Source organism: Homalodisca vitripennis, chromosome 3 (assembly GCF_021130785.1).
Source record: "Homalodisca vitripennis isolate AUS2020 chromosome 3, UT_GWSS_2.1, whole genome shotgun sequence".
Classification (NCBI taxonomy): domain Eukaryota; kingdom Metazoa; phylum Arthropoda; class Insecta; order Hemiptera; family Cicadellidae; genus Homalodisca; species Homalodisca vitripennis.
In genome coordinates this window covers 181,751,564-181,768,867 of record NC_060209.1, presented here as the reverse complement: position 1 = coordinate 181,768,867, position 17,304 = coordinate 181,751,564, and the positions used below count along the sequence as shown (strand labels likewise).

The 17,304-nt window shown below is 31.9% G+C and overlaps 1 protein-coding gene across 1 annotated transcript in view; it reads right to left on the bottom strand.

Annotated features, from left to right (window-relative positions):
• Positions 1-832: 832 nt before the first annotated feature.
• LOC124357827 (protein O-mannosyl-transferase Tmtc3) overlaps positions 833-17,304 on the bottom strand; it is an 80,082-nt gene continuing 63,610 nt past the window's right edge. Inside the window, exons 9-15 of the mRNA XM_046809891.1 lie at positions 15,741-15,959; positions 14,207-14,300; positions 13,577-13,867; positions 13,080-13,262; positions 8,694-8,978; positions 6,329-6,550; positions 833-3,541 (exon numbers count right to left, since the gene is read on the bottom strand). Coding sequence (XP_046665847.1) covers positions 3,425-3,541; positions 6,329-6,550; positions 8,694-8,978; positions 13,080-13,262; positions 13,577-13,867; positions 14,207-14,300; positions 15,741-15,959 — 1,411 coding nt within the window. The 3' untranslated portion in view covers positions 833-3,424. The remainder of the gene's footprint in view (positions 3,542-6,328; positions 6,551-8,693; positions 8,979-13,079; positions 13,263-13,576; positions 13,868-14,206; positions 14,301-15,740; positions 15,960-17,304) is intronic.

The window sequence follows — 17,304 nt, the reverse complement described above, 5'->3', positions numbered from 1 at the left end:
TGTTGATACTAAAAAATGAGAGATCTTCATTGGTAAAAACCACTTTTGGTATATGAAGTTTTTCTGATATTCTGTTTTAGAACACATATATGGTATTTTAGAGGCAGTTGAGGGACAGGATATGAAGACATATGGGAATATGAACCTCTTAATTCAAAGGTTCAAAGGACAGGTTATGGTACTATCATATAAATTATCACATTCACACCACATTAAAACATTATTGCTTTAACTGAAGATGGTTCTTCATATAGGGGCCAAAATATATTAAAATATGTGTCATAGCAATGTGAAGGGGAAAACTCAAAAGATAGGTGTGGGACTGACTACCAGTGATCATCATCCCCGAGATTTTGATGTAAAATTTTGAAATAACACGAGAATGAGACCCATACGTTAAACAACCAGGAAAAGGGAAGTGTATGCATGCACGGTGTGGCATGTTTCTGCAAAGTACAAAGTATTAGTGTTGAACAAAATAAGTAATAATTAGATTGTCTGATGATTTTTATGTCTCAAATTAGAACTAGAACATTTATCACCCTTCATTATGATTACAGATCACAACCTAAATCTGCCCACAATGATCATTAACAACATCAGTGATGAATTGAGTTATATAATTTGGATTTTTGAAGGGAATCGAATATTTAACTTTATTTTCTTGTCAATTTAGTGAAAGAGTTTTTACAAAAAACAAATAAGATTGAAAAAATATGTTCCCAAAGTTGAACAATGTTTTGAAATTATAACTTCAACGCAACTTTTGACGATTTACTATGCACTAAAGCAGTTTAACTATGGTCTAGGTTATGACAAAATAAAACTCATACCAGTTGTGTACGACAGTTTATTTAATGTACAATGAACAGTTCTAACATTGTCTTTAATGGAAGGATTGTCATTAGCTGACTGTAAGCTTTTTACTGCATTTCAAAGTTTTTATTATAGAACATTCTACTTCTTTATGGAAATAATATCAGTCTGGCTTTGTATTATAAACATTTTACATTTTGCCTTGCATTACAATTTTGCTACTATTATATTCATAAATAAAAAGACTCACAAAAAATACAAAATATTGCAAACGATACAACTAATCTTACAATTATATTTCTCTGTTCTTACTTAAATCTAAACCAAAATTTGTGAATAGTCGATTGTCAAACTTATGATTGACTCACAAATAAAAGTAATTTTCAAGTTTGTCATAAAAAAAATCTTGTAGTTCGATAAACATTACCTGTGAGTGCATTGAGAAAAGAAAATAGAGAATAACTATACATTCTTTAATACATTGAAAACTAATATTATATTATTGTTAGAGTATTTTGGTATAAAACTATTTTAATAATAAAAGAAAATAAACCATTTTTAAAAAAGCCTTTAAAAAGCATCACACTAATCTTGTCTAGAGTAAATATATTTATAAATATAAACCTCTTTCATTAACCAGCCTTAAAAGATCTCAACTTTTCAATTAAACGTCTATACTCTGCGTTAAAAATATTATGTACTGAATACAGTCTAACTACAACGAAACATCTATGCCGAGGCACAACATTGAAACTTATAAAACACTATGCCATCTATGTCTATACATTCACAACTAACTAACACTTATATACAACAACATAGAAAAATATCTCTAAGTGTTTGCACACACATATAAATCTTGTCTGTACTTAGAAATGGAATGTACAAGGCACCTGTATCTATAAATATTATACAAACTGTTTATCGATTTATAGAAATCACCTGCTGGAATAAAAAAATTAGGATTTCAGTTCCTCATAAAAGTACATAAAATACTGAGAGTAGTTATAGAATGGAATGTTAAAAGCAGGGTTCGGATTAACAATGAAAGTGACTTCAAGATCACATTTGTACCATTTAATGGTAAGTCTTCCAATTAGTCCGGCACTATAATTGGCTCTGTGTTTAAAGTACATAAACAAAGGAACAAAGGAAGAATTAACTTCAATTAATTGACCACATACAAATTTTACGACAAGTACTCTGAATTAGGCCTTTATTCACAAAAAATTAAAATAATTAAATTATTTCAAGAACAGCAATGATAATAACTACTAATTTGGTACATAAAGTTTTTGTTGAACATTGTTATTGTCACTTACTTCAGTTTTAACAATAATTTGTCGCATTAAAAAAATGTGTGCTGCCTTTTACCTCTTATACTTTAAACTTCCATGAGAAATCAACTGATTAATTTACATTAGATTTATATTATTTGAATATCCTGTTGTACTAGAACAATAAATACAATCTCAATATTATCTTTTACAGTACAATTAAAGGAAACACATAATCATTTTATCATAAAAAGCATGAGTACTTTAGTTACAAATAAAAATTAACTAAGTAAAGAAAAGCTTGAAAAATAAATCAACAAAATAATTTATAATAAACATAAAATATCAATTTATAAAAAAATACATTAAAATATCTTATCACAGAGTAACATGTTTTATAAACTATCACTTTAAAAAACCTTATTAAATAATACAAGAATTACAATAAATTGATCATAAGATATTGCATAATATAAAAATTAAATAAGACATATAAAATATAGGACATAAAAAAGAAGTATTATTGAATGATATACTAAATAAAATATAGCCACAACAGCAACCATTTTACCAAACACATCACATTATATACATTACGTAGAAAACATCTAAAACACTACATATGAAAAATCACTCACCCAAAACTGTGTGATTTAATGCGGTCAAATCATATTAATTCTTCATAATAAGTTTGTATTTGAGAACTAAGATCATGTAAAAGTTACATTTTATTTAATAAATTCAGAAGTAAAAAATTAACTATTGTTTGATTAGAAAGGCACAAGTTGATTTAATCTACAAGAAATATAAATAATAGGATACAATATTAAAATAAAATAAATATGATTTTAATATTTATAGCAAACACGGATGCAAAATAATTAGCTTTGAAATATACAAATTATCTGTGTATAATTAGCGTTTCCTACACATACTAAAAAAAACCTGGTGATTGCATTATAAATGACAAAATTTGTGTGTTTAAAATGGGCCTTCATACTTTTGTCTGGAAGATGTTATTTAATTAAAAGATTTTTCAACGGGTACATGATTAAGATTAATATGTGTTTCTGATGCAGAGAAATAAACCTAAAATATACACCTATAAACACCCGAGCTACTGTAAAACCTGTTAGTCGTTTAATTATAAGAATAACTGTGAATCACATGTTATTTGTACAATATTGTTTGAGAAAAGCATCAACAGAACGAGGCATAACATTAAAATTGTACAAAGAATATCAGTATATACACGTAGGCCTTGAGACAGTTTGGGGTGAGTGTTAGACAGTAGTTTATCACTTGTTGTGGAGGGTGAGCAGAGTTAACCGCTAAGACAGGGAGGGGGTGGGGCTCTGGACCCCTGCCGGCCTGGAGTACACAGTCTCTGCGTGGGGGGCTATGGGATCAGCAGGGGGTGAGGGTAGGTGCTCTTGTTCTTCTATGAACTGTAACAAAAAGGAATACAATTTTGGAATCCACCTTTGATGTTCAGTCCCATTTGAAAAAAAGCATAGGAAAAACTTGCATACTACACTGTACTCCATCCGTAAAACTAAAACACAAATGCTGATGATAGAGAATGATGTTATTTTACTCTCTTATTTGCGAAATGGCTGCAAAAGAAGTAGTAAAATCTGTAACCTGCTGTAAAGTGAGGCATTTACAACAATATTTACACAGTTCTGGTTGGTTTGTCACTATAGATATTTATTTTATTTTTTCTATTTATCCCTTCTTTAACAGTTAAAAGGCCACTATAAATTATTTATACTGCTAAACTTCCGTTCATAATGGTTTATCTGCCATTAGAAGTATACTGGGTACAGCAAAAACTGTAGTGACACTTAAATATTGAAAACACCAACTACAGATGTCCAGGAGTGGCATATCACTAACCGCAATTGTAGATAACTGGGTAAAAAGGGCTGAACTGTTGTTCTAGTTTACTGCAGAGGATCAAAGAGTGGGTGGGGTCTCTTAATACTAAAAGAATTTTTAAAGCCTAAAATGAAGGAATATGGCTTTTTTGCCCGCTTTGACTGGAAGATAGCTAGTCTCTCCTTCTTCCAAGCTGACATGACTGAGATAGTGCCTGTTATCCCAAATTATATCGATGATGATGCTTATCACATCTTAACTGGATCCTCCCTTGACATTACCCATCCTGAATATTCTATCACCCCAAGATGGAACGCAAAGGTCCTTTTAGAACTAAGTGCACTGGGGGGTTCCTCAATTTTCTTATCCTAAAAAAACCATTATTCATACTGAATTGACCTAATATTAAATATATAGAAATCATCATCTTTCCTGTGGTGTGTTTTGCTTATTTCTTGAATTTTTTGTTTGAAATGAAATTGGTATATACAGAAAGATATTTTAAAGATTGAAAACATGTGTATCTTGCCACAAATAACGACATTGTTGTAATAATTTGGGTCGGAATGAATACACATTTACTCCTTCCGTTCAACCTTTCATTGTATTAGTTTCACAATAGATAACTGATCCAATGCTATAAATTGAGGCTATGAAAAAGTGAACGTTTGGACTGCTCTCTGCGGAGTTAAAGGCTCAGATACTAAATATTGGAACATTAACAATGAAACAGTAGCTCATCTCTAGTATCATCCCTAAGAAGTAACTGAAATAACCCTCCCGACATCAGCTCACCTCATCTGTAACAATGATTTATCTCCTGTGTAACAAATACAATCATGGAACTAATGCTGGGCACAGGTTTAATTTTCTTTCCAACCAGAAGCACTTAACCACTGCCACTCAAGCCATATTAAATGTGAATGCATTTGTTATCTTACAAACCATTGATAGAGATATGGTATGTACATGAAATCAACAAACCTTTACTTTCTTGTGGAAAGTGTAACACGTTACACTTAACTGTTTCATGGTAACCAATTTGCTACACTCCTACATACTTACCATATTGGCGAAACGGTTGTAACAGTTCTCCAAAACTATGCACCCTTATAATGTTCATGAAATTCCTACAATGCAGTGAACATGTTAATCTACAAAGACAGTTCTTTGCAAAGATGTTATTTGGAATTTATCATGATAACAAATTAGATCTTTGAGATTTATCAAAGTCCATCCATTGTTGATACTCGTTTCGCAGCAATATGAACAAAATTTTATGAATGACTGTAATGCTTATACTCTTATCTTTAGTAAAATATAGTTTGTTAGGTTTCATATTAGTTTAAAATATTGGCTGCTACAGATGTATTATGGTGCATAATTAGGTTAACATTAAGGTGTTAAATTTTGAATGAAATATGTATTTACTAATTTACAAATTCTATCAGCTGCCACTTTCAGGGTTAATGACTGCCTTCAACAATAGACCTCCCTACACACAGGGATATACCTGTAAAAACTATTATAATCTCAAACTTGAAAGTTTAACACTTAAATTCATTTTGAACTTACACCAATGTAGGAAATTGTCAGAAAGACGGCTGCCGTTATCGGAAAACGCTAAAATTGTTTTGAAGCATAATAGTACAATGCTTTAATACTACATTGTGTTCATATAGTGCTTAAGGAAACATCCGATTGTAATAGTAACGCTTTTACTATACCATTAACAAATTACAACCTTTGGTGTAGGATTAACCTAATCGTTTTATATCTCAGTGTTGCAGTAGTTTTGAGATTTTTAGCCCAAAATATTTTATTATAATTAATGTAATAGATGTATTGCTTAAGGACAATTAAGTTAATGAACTTCTATTTGATTTATCAGAATCAATAAAATTAATGAGTTTTTAAAGAAGGGAAATGTACAAACTTAGCTTTTAAATACTTATTCAATATAAAAATAAATATAATACTTGTTTATAGATTTAATAACAATAAACAAAACTGTTAAGGGGTTAATAAAAGTCTGAAAAGTAAAGACCTATGTCTAATCCTTGGAGAACATTGTAATCTAGAATTGATTTCCAATTTATTAAGAAATTATTTCAAAGAACGGTATATAATCTGTTTTTGCACAACTTTCTTCATGAAATATTATTGCGATTGCTGGTGTGAGGTACTATGGATTAGCCTCTGAGATGTTGCGTAATAATAAACCTTCAAATCCTGCTTTAACCTCAGCACACGTATCAATACTAAAAAGAATCATCCTCTTAGTCTTGATTAGATCCTTGGTCAGAAATATTAACTATGAAGACAGACAGTAAAAGATAATTTCAGTTATGTACCTGGCTCTCGGAAGCGGAGGGATCATCCATACGCAGCTTTGCCACCCTACTCTGTACAATCTTGAGATGTCTGAGTACATAGTCCTCGGAGGGAGCCAGTCTATGAGCCTGCTTCAGACAGGCCTCAGCTCGCAACAAGTTACCCCGCTCCACATACACTACACACAGGTTGTGTAGACCTTGGATGTTGTCAGGCTCTAGTTCCAGTATCCTCTTGTAGCACTAGAACATAAAATCGAGACGTATTAGATGTCTGAGAACGTAATCCACAGAGAAAATCAGTCTGTGAGCTTGTTTGAGACAGGCCTCAGCTCGCAACAAGTTACCCCGCTCTACATACACTACACACAGGTTGTGTAAGCCTTGGATGTTGTCTGGCTCTAGTTCCAGTATCCTCTTGTAGCACTAGAACATACATCAACGTATCAACGTGTTAGATGTCTGAGTACGTAATCCTCAGAGGGGACCAATCTGTGAACTTGTTTTAAACCAAGTTCCACATCAGATTGCTGAATCTTGCCAGGAGCTTTGATGTAACTCCAGGGTTCACTTGCACCAATGTCACAGACTGTACACTCCATTCTATGTGTACTATGCAGTACGTGGTGTTCCTCAACCTTGATATCCGTTTCAGCAATATTAATCATTTTGAAAATATTGTTTCCTATAACAATCTTAAAGTACATGAGTTTTATCATGGTTTAGGTTTTCTTTTACACTTTTGTAACAAGCTAATGTTTTATTACCTCGTTATTGTGATATAAGCGTAAGATTAAAATACACATAAAAACATTACACAACCCGCATAACACTAAACATGTTTCCAGGAAAGGTATTAGAACGGCCATCTCCCATTAGATCTGTACTGCGAGGTAGTGCGTAGAAGCCAAATATCGAATCTGTGGAGATCCGTTGCATCATTAGTTATCAGCTGATCGGCAGTACACACATTACCGATCATTAAAATGTGTTTTGCTGTACATTGTGTATAAAAATCCATAAAGTGATAGTCTTATTGACAAATGAACATGTTTTGTAAATGATATTTTGCTAAGAGTCAATATTTTCTACATTTATGTTCATGTAACACTGCAAGGCGGTGCATTTTATATGCTGCTTGATGACAAGCAAACAGAAGATAACAATTTTTTGTTTACTTCTCAATCTTTGTAGTTGTATAAATATTTCCCCTACAAAATATGCTTATATTTTTGTATCAAACTAGTGCAGATTTGATATTGTATAATCATTTTAAGTTAATAATAAGTTTTATAAGTGATAAAAATACATACCCATATTTCAAACCATAAAATAAAATAAAATTAAAAGGTAGCGGATATGATTTTGTTCATAAAATATACCTAATTTCTGAATCCCCACAAATCTCGTTAAAATAGAGTGGTATTCTTTGAAGTATTTTTTGATTATTGGAAAGTTTTTTAAAGCTTTACGAATGGCAAAAACTAGATAGGTTGATTATAGGATATTTTGATTAAATCATACTTTGGCTCTTACGGCCAGAAGAATTCTTTCAATATGTTGGCTACACTGCTATGTAGCTTGATTCCTCCTCTCTGCAAAAAGACCGGTTTGAGGTCAGTATGTTGAGTGTCAATGCGACAATACGTTTAGCAATAAATGATAATCCAATCTACCGTGATAATAGTTCCCAATTATAATTCCAAATTATGGAACTGAGAAATTTATCTCCATGAAGTTTGAGCGTTTCACTCGATTGAACTTGTGTTCATTTAATCTGTTAACTGTTTTGGGACCCATCTCACGTACATTTTCCGATGTCAAAAGGTTTCTATGATAGTTTATCTAGCAGAGATCTGAAGATTTGCAGAATGTTCATACACAGTCAATCTGCAATCGTTACCGAGTACATTTTAAACTTTTTCCCGAAGTTCAGTCACAATTGTAGGTTTTCCGTTCCTATGATCATCATGCACAAACATACAACCGTTTTTTAACTTGCAACACTACTCGAACACACTTGTCGATTCATAGCTTTATTTCCTTATGCAGTTTTTACATCAACTGGAGTTTTCACTTCCGAATTAGATAACAGATGACGCCACTTATTTCACACTTGGCGGGAGATTGGATTGACATTTTTTATGAAACGTATTGTTGCATCGGCAGATCTCAATGTACTGACCTCGAACTGGTCTTGATGGGGAGGGGAAGAATTGAGTTAAATGACAGTGTAGCCAATAAGAGTTCCACAGCACCAAATCTGCTGTTATAGCACTATCTAAATACAGTCATTTTACAAAAGTCTATTTTTTAAACTATAATTTTATTTGTACCTAACATTTTTGAACAACTTTTATTGAGTATGGTAATATAAACCACTTACATTCTCAGCAGCATCCAGGTCCTTGATATTGTTGATGTAAATGTCACCCAGAAGTATCAGCCCCTTGACATGGTCAGGATGAAAACGGACCAGCTGATTGAGGAAGGGGGCAGCCTCCAGAGGCCTATGGTCATCTGCTAACAGTAGCGCCAGGTTGAACAGAGCAGAGCGAAAGTCATCCTTGAGCTGGACAGCACGCCGGAACCAGTGCTCGGCACCTGCGGTATCCCGATCATCCATGGCCAGCATTCCCAGATTGAAGTGAACTCTCTCATTAGTTGCATCCTTTAAAATCACCAGTTGAATCAGGCAAAATATAGCTTGAATTATAGTTTCAAATGTTATATGTAATAGTTGAAACAGAAGATATTGTTGAAGTCAGCTGAAAAATTTAAGGTTACATGAGCAAATAAAGGAATTTTCAAAATTCTAACTTTAAAAACCCAATATCTACTTGTGAAGTTGCAATTTGCAATATTTCATACCCAAGTTTATAAACCTATACATTACATTCTCTAGTTCCCAAAAGTGGCCTAAGACAGCTACATTCAAACCTTATATACATTTGGGGACAACAGGAAATCTATGTAAAATAATCTCTGTAAAAATGTAAGAATAAACTTGAAAACATGAAATGAATACCAAATCCTCATTTATTTCAAGGTTTTTACATGTTTTTCACGTTACATAGTATATGGGTGATTCATTTTCAGATATTCATTGCCAGAATTGTTTTCACTGTCCTCCATTACTGATGAAGAATGAGCTGCTAATAAAGGCTATTGTCGGTGTGAAGCTATTCTGCTACAACATTGTATGCACCATTCTGAATGCTGAACATGTCAACACAAATTACATGAACAAAAGGACAAATTCCAAAATGAATTTTCAGAAAATAGTTTACTCTTCAAAGAATTGGATTCCAACCACACAGTTGAACCGATCTAGATAACCCATAGATTTGGATAAATGAGCTCTGGATAGACAAGTTTGTAATGTATATATATATATATATATATATATATATATATATATATATATATATATGTGTGTTCCCAAAATTCGGATGTACATTAAAATTTTGTCAATTATTTCACATGAGAAAAAGAAATTAATAAATCAATATATAGGGATATTGAAAAGTCTCGAAACGGTCTAATATCTTCTGTACTCATAAATACACAAACATAAAACTTTTTACAGTGACAAAGGGAATAAAATTGAACTTTGGATGCAATCAATAGCTCTTCACTACAAAAACACTTCAAGACTTTTCAGCACCCCTTTATAGGAAAACAAGCGATAAAGTCGGTACGTTAACACTCCAAATGGCAAGGCCTGACATGCCTTGACTAACGTCTTATATCCAAACGCAATTTAATGTATTAAAACAACGTCAGAACTACACTATAGATGTACTTTTCTTATTGGATACGTCTTCTTCATTAATTTCAAATCAAACCATTTTATAATTATGTAGTATTTTAATCTGTGAGATCTTTTGTTTCCAGTGAAAAAATCATCATATCCAAAACTGAACCCATATTTAAATATCATAAAAATATCACCAACAGTACGAAAATTCTTGGAAAATAATCTATTGTTTCTTTGTCACGAGTTTTAAATTTACTAAGAAATCGCAATAAAACATATCAGTGAATTTCCGATGTTAGTACCTTCAAATTGTTTTTGTATTAGTGTTTTTCTCAAAATCGGAGCAGATTTGAGCACATGAAAAAATTTACTGAATTAATGTATTGTCAACAATGGTCTGTTATAAATTTATGGAAATTTACCAGCCATTAATAGCTACAATTTGATAAAGAAATTCAACATCAAATGGTACCATGGATTTATGCTTATGATACCAACATTAGCAGTAAAACATTAACTTCATACTGGGCACAGTTTTCTCAAATTATAGCTTTTAAAGCATATCCCAAATAATAAGTATCTTCATGATTATGAAACATTAAGATGAAGATGAAAGAATATGGCTCAGAGCATGGATCTTATGCACAACAGTTTGAAAGTGAAGGAATTATTTAACTTGTTTTCTAGCTTGTATGTTAAGTGAAATTTTGTAATAGATATTAAACTTAATTTGTATAGACCTAGAGGCTTGAACATAACTAAGAACTGGTTGACAATGAAATAATATGCACTTAAACATAACACTTAAGAAAATTTAGCCTCAATGGAGTTAGCAAGTTTAAAAAATTTAATTTTCGTTGCTGCCATCGTTCATTTTATGTATTCATTTCCTTGGAACATGGAATAATAAACAAAACAATATTATTTGAAAAAAGCTCAGCTGTGGTTAGCCACTTGGTGTATAAACACACCATACACCTACATTTCCATGCTATATAACGCATCATCAGACGGAAAAACACATAGAGCTAAACATTGATTATTGATTTATTGTTGGCATGACATACATCCCTGTTGCATTCTAAAATCATAAATAAATACCTTTAGGCATTCCTGCACATTTGTAGCACTTTCCTCAATTTAATGAAAGCAATACATTGAAATATGGGGATATGTCCATTTGCCGTATGTTAAGGTTTTAACATGTTATTTGAGTAATACTCATTTCGACGTAAGCGAACTCAATGTAAGAGTTTGTGTCTCCACTAAGTGGAGTCTTGTAATAGTAGATGTCTTGTATAGAGAAGATGCAAAAGAATTGTATGATAAGTGTGTTGATTGTGCAATCTAGGGTTTCATTCTTAAAACATATTTATATAGACAACATAAAAATTGCCAAAAGGCAGAAGCTAATGTGAAATTGCATCAAATTACCTACATTTACTATTGTATTTAATTTTCAGTAAAAATATTATTAATAAACATGTTATTACAATATAGCTAAATACAATTTTTACTAAACAATGTTAACACGACTAAAAGGCTAGAAATAATCAAATTAAAAAATAAATTCTTTTAAGCATGTTTTAAAAATGCACTAAAATCAACTCAATAATATCTTATGCATTCATTACTTAAATTCGTACTTAAATTGTCGTAAAAAGTTGTAAAACAGTAAATATCAATAGATATGGAAATATAAGTAAAATTCAATACAAAAAGCACTAGTTGTAAGAAATCTAAAATTGTTGCTTAAACTACCTTTCTCGCCATGTGTTTTAGTTTTGAATTTCATAAGTATTTTTATATAAAGTTAAAATTACATTTTTTGTACATTCTGATTGGAATTTTGAATTAGTACGCATGTGGGGAATATCATTGTATTAGTCCATAATTAATATTTATTCCATTTAAAAGTGTTAAAATGTGTTTTTGTTACTTTAATGTTCAAGTAAATTTATATTGAAAATCAACAGCCTTACCTTGAAAACTACATAGACTAACTCATATAGATTAGAAACAATCCCTGGCTTCCAGCTCTATTAATTAATTCAAACCTAAATTTATCCTTAATTTTATGTTTAAATAATTAGTTAACAGTTATTTGTGCATCAAGGGAGAACAGTGTAACTGAGTCACCCTCACAGAGAATTTGACCACGAAGGTGGAGGCGAGAGCAACATTTTTCAAAAAAATTTCTTCGAGGATGAAAGTACACATAATTTTTCAAATTGTGATTTTAGTTACATTTTTGGAATATAACAGTCTATGGATTTAAAGCAAGAACATTGTAGTGCTGTACTACTCTGATGCGATTGTAATATCACCTAGTGTGTGTAAACTGCACTGGCAAGAAGGTAAATGGGGTTCTAGAATTTTATGAGCAGTTTAAATTTTTATATAACTGACTAATTAATGAAACTTTCTCTAACTCTAATTTTTCCATCCCTCTGTAACGTTTGAGCTGACAGAATCTCTAATGTTTTCTCCACCATTAACTAGACGTGTGGATTATGTTAACCGTTGAGTTTGACAGACAAATCTTATTCTTAAGACTATAACAACTTTTTTCAATAAGTATTTACACACCTAAAGAGAGGCGAAGGTAAAAATATTTAATTAAAAACAACCCATTTCAGAATTTCATAATTTTATTAATTTTTTTGTCCTGGTATTATTTTTGTACAAGTTCAACAAAATTTGAGTTATAAATATTTTGATCTTTTTTAATATTTAAGATTGTCCATATAACTTGTATAGACATATTCTTGAGCACTTGAATAGTCTTTTATTGAATACAAATTAATTTCTAAAGCGCTGTCCTAATATAGAAATTTACATCTCTAAAAATAGATTGATCTCATTTTCTATTTGAGTTAGAGTAAATGCCTTGCCAATATGTTAGATGAAAATAAAAAGCACATGCTTTCAGGAATAATCTGCATCCTTCACTATTTCCAGTAGGACCAGGAATTTGTGCAAATACATTTGAGTAAAAAAAACATGTCATACCTTGTGTAAAAGTTTGAGCAATCGCTCTCTGGCCACTTTCCTCAGTTCAGCTCGTCCAAGCTCCTGCAGGAGTATAGCCGAGTTCAGCAATGCTTGTTCATGTTCTGGATCAAACTCCAGTGCCTTGTCGAGGTACGCCAGGGCTTGTGATGCTTTACCTTGCTCTAGGAACACCACTCCCAGCTGTAACAGGAAATATGCTACATTTAGTGTTATAGCAAAACACTTTTTGTACAAAGATTAATAATATTTCACTTACTCGTTTACAAAAAAACTTTAGTAATAAAAAAATATATAAAAAAACAATATTTTTTATTATTTCATCAATAAAATTAATTGCTACTTGAGTTGTTTTATGTGTGACAAAATAGGAAGGAATAACATTTGAAAATAGACCAGAAAGGGAAATTTTGTTTCTTCTAACAGAAAAATTTAAAAATACCAGAGAAACACACTAAACTACTTGTGTCCATATATTTTTAAAGGAAAGCACTTACATTATAGTAGATGTCAGGATTGTTGCTATCGTAGAAAAGTGCCCTTTCATAAACTTCCTGTGCCTCCTTGGTGCGGTTCAGTTTGAGTAGCACATCCCCACGGTTGATGTACGCCTGGGTATAGTCGGCACGCATACTGATGGCCTGTCGGTAGAGCAGGTCTGCCTCCTCCAGCCGTGTCTCGTTCTTCGCTATAAGGTTTGCCAGGTTCAGGAACACGTTGAGGTGGTTGGGTGCGATCCGTGCTTGATACGATTCGCCGGGCTTTGCTTTTGGCAGCAGCGATTTGGCCTACAGGCACAACTCTCATCAGTATCTCTAAGATTTACTGAATAGTATCAAAGAACAAAAACAATCATTTAAAAAATATTGATTGCTTATTAGCTCACATGCCAACAGTTTACAAGAAATGAAGTGAAAATTGTTCTTTACTGAGGCAAAATTGCAGCCTATCGCGACTCTCTAACATTTCATCAGGTAAGAAATGCCTCTGGGAATGGACAGTGTAAAACTAAATAAAAGAAAAGTTTCTCTTTGAAACAACCAGACTATCCACTGAATAGGAATACTGAGTTGCTGGGGAAGCGTGTACCAAGCGAAATAATTGTTGGAGAACTTTTAATTACTTACTTTCAAATAGGCGTCTTCAGCTTCTTTGAACATTTTCAAATGGTTGTAAGTTCTCCCGACATTAATGTGTGCTCCGATATCATCCTGTTGTACACTGAAACATTAATTAATTTTTCTAATTAAAAACTAAAAGCTAAGCGCCCAAATGTTAACAAGTTACAGATTTTTGTAATATTATAGACTACCGTAAACAAGTTTTGTTCCTTTCAGTGGGGCCGCACTCCCTCAAAGTTATAATTGAATGTCTTACCTTGTTCTTTCAAAAGTGACTAAGTTTTAAACCACTTTAGTTTAATAGAGATGTCAAGAATATTATGTTACTAAAGATACCTGGAACATACCTTATTTTATTAACAATATTATTAGTTTATTTAATTTTACTTATATAAATTTAAAACCACATTATATTACAGATCATTATTTGTAATCATTATTCAGCCATTATATAACCGAACTACTTTCGCTACTCACAAATCTAATTGACCACACAGATATAAAATGTTGCCATTACTACTTTCTATTTTATCACTGAGTTGTACAGAGAGAACTTTGTAAATACAAACTGTGAACATTGTACAAGAATTGACCTAAAGTTTTGTTACATCACAAGTCTTATCCAACAGAGATCTCTAATTATAAACGTAATTCACTCCAATTGTTCAACATTCCCAGCACAAATTTTTAATACAAAACTTTAGTTAACCGAATATAGATACAGTTTATTCAAAGTGTTACGATTTATGTGATGTACATAGAATAATGGACTAAAGATTCATTGACTAGTTGGAAAGTTCACGTGAACAATCGGTTAGCCAAGGATGTAGCCACGATGATTTCATAGCTACTCTCACCCAGGCTCATGACCAAGACAGTTTTTTTTTAATCAAATTATGTTGCATTTTGAGTATTTTATTTTGTATAAAGAAACTTTGTAGAGCCAGGTCCTTTGAAGATATACTTCAAAATTTTGTAAAACTGCTTTAGAGTTAAATTAAGGGCTATCCAGAAAATAACAGACGTGTTTCTGTCCGTCTGAGAACAAACTATAACCACAGCTGACTGGCAGCTCTTAGATCGTGGGCTCCCTGCATGAGTGCAGCTCTATACTGTGAATTAAAGGACTGTTTTCACTCACTTAGGGCTACAGTCTATTAAGCCAGCTATTAGAAAAGTTTTTCTATTGTGGGGCAAACAGTTGAAAGAGATCAGAGTTGGATAGGCAAAATTGATTCAAGAAAACATAAAGAAAATTTCATTGTGTACAAAATATTGTTTAATACATCATATGTAGAAGTGTAAAGTAAAGTGAAAAAATGAAGGAGTTCCTAAAATCAGAGACAAATTAGAAAAATATAGAAAGAAAGAAGCATTAATAATAGTTTTTAACAAGATGCTCTTATTCATCTCAATGTAAGATTCTTTACACTATTGCTCAGTAACGTACAAATATTACATGCAAGTAACCATTATTAGAAATAAGTTTATAAATTATAACACTGTGATAGTTGCAGATATTGGTGTACGAGTATGTTACCTGACAGCCTTGTGGAAATACTGGAGAGCCTCATTGAAGCGACCCTGGCCCTCAAGAGCATGGCCAACATTGTTGAACAGCTTCGCATTGCGTTGGTTTACCCGCAGTCCTGCCATGAAGATGCTGTACTCAGACGTCCAATCCCAGTTGCGACTTATGGTTTTGGTGCCATGAGCTAGCAACAGCAAACACAGCCCTGCCCATGCCACCTTCCTGTTCCTGCACAAATATAGAAAATGTTGAAGAGCTTTGCCAATGCATTGGTTTACCCGCAGTCCTGCCATGAGCTAGCAACAGCAAAAACAGTCCTACCTATTCCTACACATATACAAAAAATATTGAACATAATTATATCACATGTTACATTTTTGTTATGCAATATCTTAACTATCCAGCATTTAATTTGTTTGTTTATAAATTTGAAAAACATTTTTAATGTCAATACAAGTGCTTTTTAAATGTAATTAATTTAAATTTGAATATACATATTTTCATTTTGTTTCAAGGTACAAGATATTTTTATCGTTCCATTTCATTGAATGTTCAACTTCTTTTAAAGTAAATATATATATATTAAAGTAAAAACATACCAATATACATACCATATTTTTTCAGTCTCTGATTTATTAGTACTTATTTAATAATAGCCTTATTTAATTTCAATAAACATTGAATCACAAAAAGTACTTGCTATATATAAACAGTGTAGTTATAAACAAATATATAAGTTACCAACTATTTTGTAATTTGTTGTGATTTTAATGGTAATTTTCTTAATGCAATCCGTTAATGCATAAGCTAGATATACAGTATGCTTGCACAAGGAAGGAACAACAAAAAATATGTTAGTTGAAAGATATTAGCTGTTTTACATCAGTTATAAAACATTTAAAAAATTATAACTATTTTAAATATTTATAACGATTCCAAAGTAAGTTTTCCAACGAAATCCGTCAATGCATATATCCGTATGCGGCAAACGCCCAGCGTGGAGTTGAACTAAAATAGACATAGGAAATACGAACGTCAAGTTACATAATAAGTACTAAGCACATTGTTTCGTTACTTTAGTTGTGTAATTTCGGGTTTTCATGCATAAAATGTAACACAAACAAATTTTAACGATCGGTAAATAACTTTTGGATTAATTAACGTATCAATTTAAAGGTAAGCTTGGCACAAGCCTGGAGCAACAATCAGATGATAACTCTCAACCGTGACTTGTTTTGCTGCAATATTAAGAAATTGATAACTATTGAAAAATGTTCAAGTCAAATAACAGAAAAAACCAGTATACAAAAAGTTTACAAGTAACTAACTATTTTATAATTTTTATAACAATTCCAACGGTACTAATACAATTATATTAGTAATTAAACAACTATTTTCACTGATAAAATAAAGAATTGCCATTACTTTAAGACTATAGATAAAAGAACTAAGGAATTTATCAAGGAGATTTAGTTAGAGAGTTGGTACAGTAAGAGGTGGGACTAATACAATCAAAGATAGTACCGGTACTGCTAAAAAGTGCACCAGCAGGGTAGAATTTTAATTTGTGCTA